This window comes from Leptosomus discolor, chromosome 19, assembly GCF_034619465.1.
Source record: "Leptosomus discolor isolate bLepDis1 chromosome 19, bLepDis1.hap2, whole genome shotgun sequence".
In the NCBI taxonomy this organism is placed as follows: domain Eukaryota; kingdom Metazoa; phylum Chordata; class Aves; order Leptosomiformes; family Leptosomidae; genus Leptosomus; species Leptosomus discolor.
The window spans coordinates 10,619,337-10,633,598 of NC_141409.1; the positions used below are offsets into that span (position 1 = coordinate 10,619,337).

At 45.7% G+C, this 14,262-nt stretch overlaps 1 protein-coding gene across 1 annotated transcript in view; it reads left to right on the forward strand.

The window, feature by feature from the left end:
• COL5A1 (collagen type V alpha 1 chain) overlaps positions 1–14,262 on the forward strand; it is a 155,009-nt gene that overhangs the window by 39,967 nt on the left and 100,780 nt on the right. Inside the window, exons 3-4 of the mRNA XM_086475890.1 lie at positions 2,999–3,212; positions 3,856–4,018. Coding sequence (XP_086332016.1) covers positions 2,999–3,212; positions 3,856–4,018 — 377 coding nt within the window. The remainder of the gene's footprint in view (positions 1–2,998; positions 3,213–3,855; positions 4,019–14,262) is intronic.

Below are 14,262 nucleotides of genomic sequence, written 5' to 3' on the forward strand. Positions count from 1 at the left end.
TACAGAAGCCTTTAATGGTGCTCAGGGAAGAAGAAACTCAGCCTGACGTGTTGGGCTGTACTACAAATGCAATCTGCTTGAGTGAAGCTAATGGCATCGGTGTGCTGAGCGGGGAGCTGCGTGGAGTAAAGGGATCTCTGCCCACCCTGGACCTCCTCAGCCCTTTCTGTGCCTCCGTCTGCAGAATTGGGGTCTTAACCCTTCACTGCCTTGCAGGAGGTTGCATGTAGTGATTTTTTGAAAGGGTTTGGCCTTGGGGTAAAAGCAATGCTGAGCCGGATCAGCATCGGTGCAGTGTCGTTAAGTGAAGAGATGGATGTGCAACCTCTCTCAGCAGGAGCTCATTTGAAGTGAATCGAATATAAGGGCTTAATCCCAAACCCGTTGTTGGGGGGGTGTCTCCATTGTCTTTAAGGGGATTTGGGTCAATTTCTATGTGCTTCATATATTTATGATGATGTATTTATTGGTATTGCTGCCTGTGTGGATGTGTTTTCATACATCATTCAATAGCCTGGGTCATTTCTAGCTATGACAGTGAAGGCATTGTTATTTTGCCAGGACAGCAGAGCAGTAACAGAGTAATGTCATCTATAATTCATCCATTATGGTTATTTGGGTTGAGAAACTCGCATCACCATGGAGACATTTTAATAATAATGAAAAAAAAATTAAAAGCAGCTTTTTAATGAGTTGGCAGCTTGTCCAAGTTGAAAGGTACTGTATTGTGGATTCATAATGAAATTTTGGACATGAACTATTTTACATAAAAGGCCCAAAACTGTAGCCTGTAATTGGAACCAGGAAGGCGTATGGTCTTGATTCAGCTCTACAGGAGGATTTGTATACAGCAGGAGAGAGATAAAGCTCGGTGCATCCTATGGGAGGCACAACAATCTGATGCCTGCATTTGCCAAATATCTGGGTCTGTCCTAGGGGAAAATCAGGCTATAATCATGGCATTTAATTACCAAGTCCTCTATCTGGAATACTGCTTTATGCTTCTTTCTAAATGTTATTTAACTAAGGTGGGGGATATTAACTTGATGCAAACAGTGTGTGTCCCTAGGTATCCTCAGATATCCCCCGCGGTGCCCTCTGTTTGCACAAGCTGTTTGTAGCAGCGCTGGTGTTTGATGCAGCCCAGCCTGCTCGTGCCTCCTGCCTTTTCCACTGCCCGGCAGTGTAGCTCTGTGCTAGGCAGTTGGATGCATTTAAAACAGTGGTTTGTTAATAAAAGTTAAAGCAGCTCCCAGGCAGAAGAGGAGAGGGCGAGCTCATGACCTCTTTGCATTTGAACTTGCTAGCTTTGCTGTGGTTGGAAGAATTCCCCACTCCCATGTTCCTGGTCCCCTCCCTGGGTCAAAATCCCTTCTGCAGCCCTGGGGTACCACCTAAAAATGCCTAAAAAGTATGAAGGAAATCTCTTTGAAGCGTACAGGCTCTGAGCTTGATGTTTTTTGTGGTTTATGTGGCTACGCATCTGCAGTTTAAAAACGATCCATTGTGTTGTTCCTTCCCTGCGTGCCGCTGGCTGCCGTGCGTGTAGATAGTCCCAGCACACATACCCCGGTGCCCATGGCGGGGCTGCCCCACTTTACTCTGCCCTGCTGTGGTTTAAGATTTCTCAAGCAGATACCCAGCCATACAGTGCAGTCCTTGTTTTTTGAAAGCCTGGACCTTAAAGGAAAGGTACCCTGCAAGTCTCGTGATGCTGAAATGCAGCATCTGAGGAGGTTACCCTGTAGGTCCCCTCTGTTTCAATAGGTCCCATCTCCAATAATAATTTGATCAAGAAAGCTCCTTTACTAATGCTTCTGGTGTTTTTTAAGACATCATGTTTGGGATGTGCATCCAGGCTTTTCAGTTTGGGCTCATCTTTCCAGCATGAATGGCAGAGAAAACTCAAATTGGAGGAGTTGTGTCCTGCACAGGGTGTGACTTGATGCCCATATTGACTTGAAACTTGAAATATATTTGTCTGGTATTGCAGGGGATTGACCCTTCCCCTGTGCAGAGCATTGCCTCTGTACCCACTCCATACTTTAATGGTTTGAATCCTCCAAACCTTGCAAAAATAGAGACAGGATTCACCTGAGATCAGAGTTGTTCTCCTGAGTGGAGAAAAAGCTAGGAAATTTATCAGATGCTTTTTAATATGTGGACAAATTAGTATCTCCTACTGCTTGCCAGGTTTATTTCTGTTTTCAGATTATTATTTTTTTTGTCTGCCCTGACCCTGAAAGCCAAAGCCACAGAATGCTCTGTTCTCATCTGGAATGGACAAAACCTGATCCAACTTCCCTACTCCCTTAAATAAAACCCTTCAATATTGTGTGTGCCAAACTGGCACAGGGTGCTTAATTTCCTCTGTCCCTCTGACATCTTAAGTTAATTTGGGGACCTTTATGATATATGAAACAAGGTTTTTTGCCTTGTGTCTTAAAAAGCTCTAGAGCACACTAAGGAAGGGTTAGGCATGAATAATACAGATTTAAACCAACAGCTTTTTTAGAACCTCTGTTTCCCCAGCATTATGGTTTCATCCCAAAACAGTAGACCCCTTGCCATCCTTTGCTTGCAAGTTCTAATGTGGGGTGGCTTTTGGCTCTGTGACAGACTGCAATAAGGGCTGCAAAAAGGCTTTCTGATCAATAAATGAATGATCCTCTGAGATGCTCCGTTCTGCGCTTGGGTTTTAAAAGCACCATTAGAGCAGGTAGCCCTTGGGGACACTGCTCTGCACAGGCTTTTCTGGTGCAATCTACTTTGGGTTGCAGCTCATCCCAACCCCGTATCACAATAGGCTTTGGGGGGAAGCCAGATCTTCACCTGGCAACTATGATACTGCCTTATATAAACTTTTAAGGTTGCTGGTGTGCACACATCTGGAGGGGTAAACCAGAAGTCTCCCCATGGGTTATTAGACAACAAGACTGTTTCTGTAGGGATTAATTTTCAAGGAAACCCAACTAACCTCTTTGCTTTTCCACTCCAGCTTCCCCATTCCCAGAGGACTTCTCCATTCTAACCACTGTAAAAGCGAAGAAAGGAGGTCAGTCCTTCTTGATCTCAATTTACAATGAGCAAGGGATCCAGCAAATTGGTGTGGAGATGGGTAGATCTCCTGTATTCCTGTATGAAGACCATACAGGAAAGCCAGGCCCAGAAGACTATCCTCTCTTTAGAGGCATTAACCTAGCAGATGGCAAGTAAGTGAAATCTTGTGCACAAAGGAAAAATCAGTACACTGTTTATATCAATACCAGCATGTTGAACATTGTGTAAAATAGCAGTCACGGATATATAAGTGCATACATACAGCTTTGACTACTTCTAAGTGTCCTGTTCTTGAACTTTGCCCTTTGGTGAATAAATACTGCATATATTAAAAAAGTGTGAATTGCATACCAGTTGGTGCAAATTGTCTGACACTCAATGGGGATAGGAATGCTATGGACTTTTGCTGCAGAGGGCCTTAAAAAATCAGTCTGTTTTGCAAAATCCACACCGAGTCTTTTGCAGGACATAAGGAGGGTGGAAAAGGGGCATAGCCAGGGAGTTATGGGTGGTTGGTTTTTTTTCCCTCTGCTTTTTGTTGAAGCCAGAACGTCTCTCCCCTACCTGTTTTGGAGGGATGACAAGTGAATGGCATCATCTGTCAATACAGACTCTCTATTTCAAATGAAATCTTGAGGGTCTGCCCAAGGATGATTTTCCTGGGTTTGCAGATGGTGGCTGGCATGAAGGTTTGCAGAACACCAGCTTATGAAAGCTTCATCGTTATACAATTGTTAGCTTGTTCTTGAAAGCCCAAGGCTCTGTTTAACACATTTGTGGACTGTGTTCTTCTAGGTGGCACCGAGTAGCTATCAGTGTGCAGAAGAAAAATGTCACCTTGATTTTGGACTGTAAAAAGAAGATAACCAAGTTCTTGGACCGAAGCGACCATCCCATCATTGACGTTAATGGCATCATTGTATTTGGGACCAGGATATTGGATGAGGAAGTCTTTGAGGTAAGTCATGGCAACGAACGGCTCTGGAGATGTTCTATGGAGATGTTGAGCTGGGTTCTGGTTGATGAGATATTTACAGCTTGTTTTTGAAACTTGTATTGGATTTTTGCATAATAGGGCACTGTTGCATGTTATTCAATTTTTCTTGAAGTTTTTATTTCGCCTAGGTAAACACTTTCTGTAGTAAGAATGAAAACGCTGGGCCAGCTGACCTGTTGGAGTGAGCTCCTCTGGTTCCATGCCCTTGCTGGGGTTCTAGACAAGTCCCTGCACTGGGTTTTTGTAGGTCTGTAGCTCTTGGCTTATTTAGCATGGGAAGGGCTCATCCCTGTGCTATGATTTAGATAAAGCTGCAGGGGCAGTAAACGAAGGCTGAAGAAAGCAGCTGCCTTGCAAGTCACAGTTAGCTCTGGGGCTGCAGGAATTTTCACTTTTCCCATGCGCTGGCCATTGATTCTTGGTTTTGTGCACCATGACATAAGGGGCTCTCCTCGACAGCTTGTTTAGCAGCCCTGTCACCTCCCACACAGTCACTGCTTTTAAAAAGCAAACCAAAATCGTGACGGGTGGAATGTTCCCATGAGCGCCTCTGATTTAAGCAAAGAGATAGAAGATTATTTATAGTCAAGGTACATATGGTAGAAGTTCTTCCCATATTTCAGCAGCTAGTTTAATATATGCATTTCACTAGCAGTCTCAACATCTGTGGTCTGCACTTCTGAGGCTTTCATGTGTATGAGAATCTTGTCCCTGATCTTTCTTGCAAGCTAGAATTGCTTCCCTGAAATCAGTGCCAGTGCAATGAAGTGTAAACTAAGACCTATTGATCTCTATCTCTTTATTTTTATTGCATTTATGTGGAGGAAGAGCTATATCTCCTGGGCCTCCCCTACCCAGCACAGGGATGGGGAAGATCTTTCGGTGGATAATTAGAGCTGTAGCAAAGCCAGCTTGTCTGCATTTCGCTGTCACTTGGAAGGAAAGTTCCAGTCTGTTTAACATTACCAACATCTGGGAACTGGTCTGCTGTAAACAGAGCAAGAATGCATGGACTGAATGTTGCTGCCAAAATCCCAGTTATGGAGTTAAAGCTGAATCTCTAAATTGTATTAAATTAATAGACATTCCCTAGGAAGTTGAACAATTAAAATGGAAAGTAAAAGCTGGGTTTAATGGGCACTGGAGTGTCTTTTGCAAGTGTTGGTGGAAGTTCTGCCAAAAATTTCAGCAGTTGTACTGGATGCCGTATTTTAAGTGGAGTTGTTATATGAAGTGGTGACTGTTCTGGGGAGCCACTGGACCCAGGGATTGAGTAGATCCACTTAAAGAACTTGGTATCGCATCCAACCTGGGTAAGAAGCCTGTGTTTTAGACTACTTCATTTTGCTGAGTAACACGGTTTCCATAACTGCCCCTGAAGCCTGAGATGTTCCCAGGTGGCTTTTGGTACTCGTCTGGGTATGGGACTGCAGATTCCTTGGCCAGGCAAGAGAAGACACGTTTATGGGTGGCAACGCTCTCCCAGCCCCACTGTTAGCCCTTCCCTTGGGGCTGGCCACAGCTTCCTTGCTGAAAAGGACTTACCTAGGGGTACAAGCTCAGGGGGCTTGTGAAACCTCCTCGATCTTGGGAGGTGGGGTAAAACAGAGCAAGTGGTCCCCTCCGCTGGAGCCTGTTGCCTGTTCTGGGTACAAGATGCCGCTACAAGGTCATTGCAGGTACTTACTGAGAGCTGGACAATTAGCAAGTAGGCTTTTTTTTTTCTCCCTTCTGTCTTATAATGTATGTACTGATATTGTACAGCGTGTGTATAAAAAACTCCCTTTCTAGTTCTGATATTTGTCTTTTTCTTTTGTCATCCATATCAGACAAAGAGGGTTTTTAGCATATCCCCGCACACACTAATCAAGACACCATCAGCTTTAAAATGAATGTAATTAATAGGTTTTGTGAAGGCAGTGGTCTATAACATAATTTCCTTCATATCTCAGCAACTTATTTTCCTTTGGCCCCTCCTTTCTTCTTTCTACAAGCCTAAGCGGAAACTGTACAAGGAAAATTGTGGCTCGGAACAATGGGAAGTGGGTGTAAACTGTTAAAGCTGCATATTCCTGGAAAGCTGATAATTTCTGGACTGAATGCAGAACGATGAGATGAAGCTGCTGCTGTCCTGTAGGCAACTGCTCTGCAAACTCAGCTGACAAGATGTTCCCGAATGTTTTCTGCACCCGTGGAGTTGCCTGGCTCTTACGTGTTTGTTGCTTTTGCTCGAAATTAAAATAACCCAGTTAGGTGGGAGTGGGATGGAAGGCAGTGCTGGGGAGGGCTTAGGTGGGCTGTGGCTCAGCGTGAGTCAGCAAGAGCTGTACATAGTAGGGATTCATACCTTCCTTGTCAGGACTGAAATCAAATAAAACCCTAAACACTTTTTGTTTTGGTTTGGAAGTTGTAATTATTTAAGCTCCAGGTCTAGCTGGGGTCGCAAGCGTGGCAGCTCTGCTGTATTCGTGGATCGATGGGCAGAAAAAGCCTGGCAGGAAAGGTTAGAGGAGTTTCAAAATATTTCTCTAGTACAACATTCTTCCAGTGGAAAAAAGACTTCCTCTCATTAAAATTCAATTAGTTCCGAGGCTGTGTGGCTCTCTGTACGGCTGGGGGAATGCTGGGTAGGTTTGAAAAGGGGCCAAGCCTGGAGCCTAGGTTATACAAGTTAAGTTTTGTGCTGAGCTGTTGTTCAAAACAGAAGTTTACAAATGTCAGGACAGGCTCTCGCACCGGGGTTGGGAAGTGGCGGCCGACTTCAAGCTGTGACTGAGAGGATGCTGTTGTGAGACAGCAAAGGGCTTTTTGCAGAGAGAGATGGAAAGAGAAAAGAAATGGCCCGTGGTGCAGGATAAACACGTTCTCTGTGTTTGCAGGCTGTAGTAAGCAGTGTTCCTGGGGCTACAGCAGCCCTGGAAGGAAGTCAGAAGACATGTGAATTTATCTCATTTTTAGAGGGATTAACTGTCTCTCTTGAGTGCTTTTTTTAAAATATAGATTAGAAACCAAGTCCTAGGCCAGTCTAATGGTTAGGCGTAGCAATAGAGAGAGGATGAAGTTTGGGAAAGTCCCTTTCCCAGAAAGCAAAGCGTCTTCTGCCCAAAACCCAGGGAGACTTTCCAAATCATCCTGGTGATGTGATGGCCCTGCTCCTGCCTCCGCTCTGCGGGGACGCGAGCCAGGAGCTGCCTGTTCAGTGCCCACGATCTATCTCAGGTCACCTTTTTGTGCAGGATCCCGTCAGTTCTTGTGTAGACAACAAGAAACTGGAAGTGTTGAGCCTATCTTTACCGGCAGCAGTGTGTCGATCCCAGGGCTGACCCGTGGGCCTTTGTGCTGATCCCTGGTAACCCGTGCTGGTGTAAGAGCTGAGAATAAGTTGAGCACTTGCCAAGCCACTGCTTTGCTCACTTGAGGGTTTACTCCGCTGTTATATGTGCTGTTCTGTTATGTATCATCCCCATCGACCATGACTGTGGGCTATTTGGGTGCTTTGTGGGCTTTCATCTGAGGTTGTCCTTGGAAGATGCTCCTGCCGAGGAATTTCTGCTCCCTGCACAACTTGTTGCTGGGTTCAGGGGACAGTACCTATCTCCCTGGGGCTTGCTGCTTCCATCAAGGTGAGCCACCAGGCTTGAATATGGTCTGTATCCCACCCCTAACCAAAGCCTGGTAAGGCTTTGACGTGTTTAGCTAAAACAGTGTGCAGCTTGCTTAATCCATTTGACCACTATGTCCTAGGACCACGTGGATGGCATGTCCCCATGGGCTGGCTTTTCCCACCTGCCGTTTGCTCTGGTCGCCTGGTGGAAAAGCAGTTTGGCTGGCTCTGGGCTGAAGTCGTTCTGATTTAGCAGATGTGGGTTGAAACAAAGTTCAGATCCTGGCTTAGTAAGGTCACTGGGGCTGCGTTTCAGTCCCAGAAAGGGCTCTATTGCAGCAGTGAACAGAGGAATCTCATAACCCATAACTGGAGGATCTTTATGCGTGCTGCACGATGTCTGTGGCAGGTAAACGTTGCTGTCTCTGGGCAGGATTAGGTGAACCTAACCCCTTTGCAGTGGTGTTTTGAAGCATCTCATGTAATCCCAGAGAAAGAAGCTTCGTTTCTGTGCTAGTGTGTGGCCCAGCCCTGTTTTACTGCTCAGCACTACTCTGTAGACCAGCACTTCACAGTGATGGGCTGATGAACACAATGAAATGTGTTCGGACCTTGCCAAAGATCCAGATAGTGATGTATTTCATCTATCTGCTGCATATCCCATTTTGTTTTCTGATCTGTCAGGAAGAGACTGTTGTGTGAGGCTGCTGTGCTGATAAAGGTACTCTACAGCACCCGGCTGGCAGAGCTGGCGTTGGCACCATTAAAAATGTGGTGTGGATATTGGTAAAGAAACTGAGTAGGTTTTGGTAAAATGGCTGAGGATACCCTAGTAACAAGCAGGTACGTTTGATGTAAATTATTTTTGGTTCATCTGTTTAAAATTTTACCTTGTGGGACAATCCTGCAACTGGCGTTTTGACCCTCATAAATAACATTGGTTTGCAGTGGTGTCTGGTATTGGTGTAGATGAAATTCGTTTTCCCATAAGTGGAAAAGCTCAGTGCACGTGTGTGTTGCTTTTTAAAGTTTGTCCTCTACTTTTGGCTCCTCTGGAGACAAGAGAAGCTTCTTTTGTCCAGCTGAGTACCATAACTGTGTCTCATTAGTCTAGCTGGTACTGTAAAACCTAGTGGTTTCCTTTGATCCTGCCAAACAAGGTGCAAAGTCTCAGACACCTGTGGACACTGTTCCGCCAACACAGTGAAATCGTGAGGGGCTGACGAAGTATTTGCTATTAGCTTATGCCAAATCTTGTCCTGGGATGAGATACGGTGTGCTGCTGGGGTTTGGGTGAAGCTGAAGGCATGGTGCTTTTTATTTTCTTTGCTCCGTTATGTTTTTGAAGACCACTAGTGAAATCAAGACGTCAGAAATGGAGGGAGAGCAATTTGTGCTGGGGTGAGCCAGAAAGCCCGGGCAAGATGCCAGAGGTGCTCTTAGGGCTGTTGAATGTTTCAAGGCGCAACAAGACAAAGCAGAATAGATGCTTCAGTGCTCTTAGCCAAGACATTGGGGCCGTTCAGGTGCTGTGTTGCTCTTGGGTTGAAATGCCAACTCTCTTTTCATCTTCTGCCTTGTTTACACTTAAAAACCAATTATCACTGTGGTTGATAATCCCAGATTTCTTTTCACTATCGTCAGGGTTTTCTCCCTCCCTTCCCGTGCTCTTGGCTGTAGCATTTCCAGCTCTGGGAAGTGCTTTTATTTTTCAAGTTTCTGTGCATTATTCTTCCTGGACACCTCTGAGGTTGTAAGATTAAATCAATAGCTTTTACTTTAGCAAAAGGTGTACAATGAAAATAGGTTCCTATACACGTAAGTGCATCTTATGGTATTTTCTTTGTTTGAGGATGGAGAGAATTAAGAGCCCTCCCTTTTGCAGGCATGTTAATGTGTCAAATAGCCGTCTTCCTGCACTGGCACGGAGAAGCTGTGCTGCTACCACCACGGGCTTTGGGGAAAGCCAGATTGGTGGCAACTGCAAAATTCGCAGACTTTCTCAGCTCACAGGGGCAAACGTGCCGTGGGATTCACATCCAGACCCAGGCTTGCCTTGGCAAGGCTGCCTTTGCTGTTCCTGCTTGCAGGAGGGTCTTGTTCAAACAGAAAAAGCGGTGGTGAGGTACAGAGCATGTGGGAACATATTTGTTTACAGAAGAAGCAACAAGGTCCCCAATATCTCTAAACCAGAAGCATTGTAATGGCTCCACTGAGCTCAGCGAGGCTTCTCATGAGTGCGGCATTGAACCAGTCATGTTCTGCAAGCTCTGGGCTTAGCCCCGAGGGTCAGGAACGAACTGGGCAGAGCTCATGCTTTTAGAGTTTTTGTTAACCTTCAAAAGGCGCTTTTTTTTTTTTTTTTCATTAGTTAGGGTTTTTACCCTGAATTTCTCTGTCAAGTTGCTCCACAGATACATGCTCCCGTGTATTTTTCCTTACCTTGGCAGCCTGCTTGAAAGAAGCTAATTTACAGTTCTGGCTGCCTGCTTTCCTGGCCCTGCCAAATCTGATTTCACCTCTTTTGCTGCACAGTCTTTCAGGGAGTGCAAAGAAACGATGTTTTACACCACCAGCATATATACCATGGTGTGAGATGATGGAAAATAAAACGTTCTGGGCCAGCATTAGGGTTCTTTATTGAAGATGTCTGTAGCTTTCCCCAGTCTCCTAATAATTCTCCATTCAGTTGCTGGTTTTCTCGTCATTTCTTCTGCTTTTGTTTTTTCAAAGGGATCCTCTTTAGCGAAATGGTGCACTTGAGACATATGGATTAAATCACAGAACTAGGCTCTTCCAGAAGAGCACTGCTGCCTAGAAAATGTCTACAATTATTGAAGATTATGCCTCTGGATGGGTTTGCAATTAATGGTGAGATTTTTATGCCAGAGTCCAAGCAATGCAGTTGGTCTAATCAAAACCCAAATGTGAGATTTGGCTCCAGTTGGCAAAGTCTCACACGCAGCATCATCTTACACAGGTGCCCAGGGACGTCATCTGGTTTTATCAGCATGTCTGTACCAAGGGAGGGGCAGGACCAGATCCAGCATGAGAATTGCAAAACAGCTTGTAAAAGTCAGCCTGTGCTTCAGGTGGTTTCATTTCAATCCTAAGCTGACACCATTTCATCTGACCTCTAACTGTCAGGTGCCAGCAAGGAAAGTGAGAGTTTGGGTGGAAACATCAGATCAATTGTTTGCGTACACTTTGCTGAAACTCTTGTTTTTCATTTAGATTTGCTGGGTAATTGGCAGTTTAGCCATCTGGACCGCAGTCAAGCTTTGTGACTGGATCAGGATTGCCTGCAATGATGTAGCCTTTATTAGTCATGATTACAAAATACATATTATATACATACATAATAGAAACTTACACATAAAGTTTCTACTTTTTTGATTTTGGGGGTTTTTTTGGTCAGTGGTAAATTCCTTTTCATAAACTATAAAAGAAACTGCATTGGCATCCGTGGATAATTACTGCAGCTTGCTGGTATTAAATGCATTCCAGCCTCTGCTAGCAAACACTGCACGGGGAGATGTTCTTTGTTGTTCAAACCAACCATAGATGTGCTTTTAGTGATGTTGTCTGGAGTCAAGCCCCAAGCCTTCCAGGAGGACCCACACGGGTTTCATCTCCGGATGGGTGCTGCTGGGGGTTACCTTCGAGGCAATGGATGTCTCTTGCTGGGTGGGGGCTGCTTCTAACTTCCAGCTTTACGTTGTGCCAAATGGGCTCTGACTGCTGCGGGTCTGGATTTCAGACACCTGCGTGAGTTAAGGTGAAGAATCCTCCTCTGCATCTTTGCAATCTGTGATATATGGTGTGTGCTGTAATTAAAAAAAGTGAGGCACTTACATCCTACTGATCTTACTTGAGGTAGCAGTAAGGGGAAGCTGTTGTTCTCCAAAGCACTTCATGTTCCCTGTGTCTAGCAGATAAATGGAGGTCGCTGCATGGAAAGGAGATGGGGAGAAAGCAGAATCCCAGGAAGCCTGGGCAGTCTGTAATAGCAGTGCGCTTGGCTGCCTGTCCTGGCCTTGATGCTGGTGTGCGGTTAGTCTAGAAATGGGATTTAGTCCTTTGGGTGACATTGTGAGTAAGGGCTTTTTAACTGATGCTTCACCGTGCGATCCCACTTGTGCAGTCCCTGCGGGCAAGCGTGCAGCTCTGCCTGTTGTTTCATCTATGTAACTCTTAGGTATAGCCTGAGTATCTCGAGTGGTGGCAGCATCAGGCAGCACTGAAGAACCTGGTGATGAGAGACAGCTTGTAGGGAGCCCTGCTTGCCTGTCATGAACTTGAGTGTGACAACGGGATGGTGGTGTCTGTAGGTGGGAAAAGGCACCCAGCCCCGAGCAATTTCTTGTTGAGGGGTCGCTCCTCATGATTTTGTTGGCAAAGCATGGTGAATGCTGAGGATACGGGGTGCTTAGCAATCGTTAAAATTCAGGATTAATGCCATCTGTGAACGGCCAGTGAAGGACATGAGACCTCACCCTGCTCTGAGGACCTGCTGGCTTCTCTGCCTGCTCGGGGACAGTGGTCACATTAGCAGTGATGTGCCATGACTCCAGGGGCTACTGAAGTGGGAAATAAACAAGTCTTTTATTATTATGGTTCAAATAAGCAGCTTTTGGAGCCTGACAGCTGCCTTACTAGGGATTCCTGCAGGCAGGTTGGTTTGGATGAGCTTTTGCCATTTTGGAGGGCGTGGACAAGGTTCCTGAGTGGGAACGGTCAGAGGAGAGGGATGTTAAGCAATACCTCGCAGGGCTCTCCATCACTGCTGTCTTGGGCCCCAGCACAGAGAGGACAGGAGTGCTGTTGCCTGACTTTCTCTGGCTTGAAGTGTACCTCCTGCAGGGTGGGATAATCAGTCGGAACAGCTAGCGAGGAAAACCAAGTGGTCTCCGGAAGGCAAAGCCCATCCTTCAAAACAATTTCCATCCACCGCAGGGATTGTGGGGTTTGGGGAGCAGAGTTGTGTCTGGCTGCTCCTGACATTCACCTGGCAGAGTTTTGTATTTAAATGCTGGCAGGCAGCAACCCAGGCAGGCTCATTATATGTGATGGATGCTGTTAGGTGTAGTGTCATTACTCTCTCAGCTGACGGCTTCGTTTGTAGTCTGATTCCGCCCTTGGATAGTGGAAGGAAGAAGGAGGGGGGGCTCATTTTCTTCCATGGAAACTCTGAGGTGCAGAAGGTGGATTGCTGAGCCCAGACAGGGTGATGTAATGCTGGAAACCTGCTCCTCTCTGGTGACATCATGCCAAGGTTTACAGTGGCGTTGTGGACATGGATGTCTGCAGGCATCAGGACAGGGCTTCAGGAGCAGAAAGGCTGCTGCAAAGGGACCCGGGTGTGTTAGAAAGGCACTGAAGAGTAGAGCAAATAGACATGTTTGGGAAAGATGATTTTCTTCAACTGGAGCACGGGGGAAAAGCCAAATACTCATGCTATTGGGGAGAAGTTTCCAGCTGAACTTCATTGGCAGCATCACTATGTAATATGGAAAAGTGATTATTGAGAGCAGAGAGTGATAGTGTGACACTGGCCCTGATTTGGGCCAGTTTGCACTGATTTGTGCCTGTTTCCCCTTCCCTGCTAATTTGGGAACCTTGGTCTACGTGGGAGGTAACGCACCAATTAGTCTTATTTGCATAAAAGTGAATTTCTGGAATAGAAGCGTGTGGATAGGGAAAAATCCTCTTCTGTGACCAAAAAGCTTGATTGATTTGCATTGTTGGAGCAAACTGTTGTAAGAAGCACAGGCTCATCTGAGCCAAACTCATGGGAGAGCTGCTGCATTGAGAAAGATGGTGAGCACTGAGCTCTGCGACAAGCTGGCCGCGCAGGGGGGGTGGGCTTGTGTTCTTGTTGACCTGGCGGTGCTTCAAGCCGATGTTTCACTGAAATTTTAGGTCTTTATTGCTGTTGTCCTGCCTTTGCAGTGTGCTGCTTGAAGTCTGTCACTTCTCTAAGCTAGGTTTTGATGCCTATAGCCTCTCATTGCAGTGAGGACAAAGTAAACCTAGCATAGAAAAGACCATCCTGAATTAGGAGCCTCTTATTGACTTGGTGTTCAACTCATTCCCTTGTCATTTAGGTACGAACAAATGAAACACATGTTCCTTACACACGGTGAGGCCTTTTTATTTTTTTTTTGAGGCAGTCTGGGCTGCTTGCCAAAGCCCAAAGGAAAATCCTAGCCCACTCCAGACATCCCCAGTGTGCAGGTGTACTACTTTGACAGAGCCGAGCGGGATCAAATGTATATGTTCACAATAAATACATCACCCTCGGGATGGGAGCTGGAAGAGGGTATTCCTAATGAGTTGTGCAGAATATTGGATGTGTATTTGTGTGTATGTGTGTTTTCTATTCCCTCCAAGAACACGGAAAAAAGTCTCTAACCGTGGGCTCATTGTTCTCCACACGTAGCCACATACTGGCTATGGTTCAGGAGGTCAAGTCTGCTTGAACAAACAGCGCTTTGGCCACTGAAGCGAAATGTGTGGGGAGATGAGAGAATTCGTGGTGAATATTACTTTTGTGCACTGTTCTCTGCTCTGGAATGTCTGCAAACATAGCAAGGTTTTC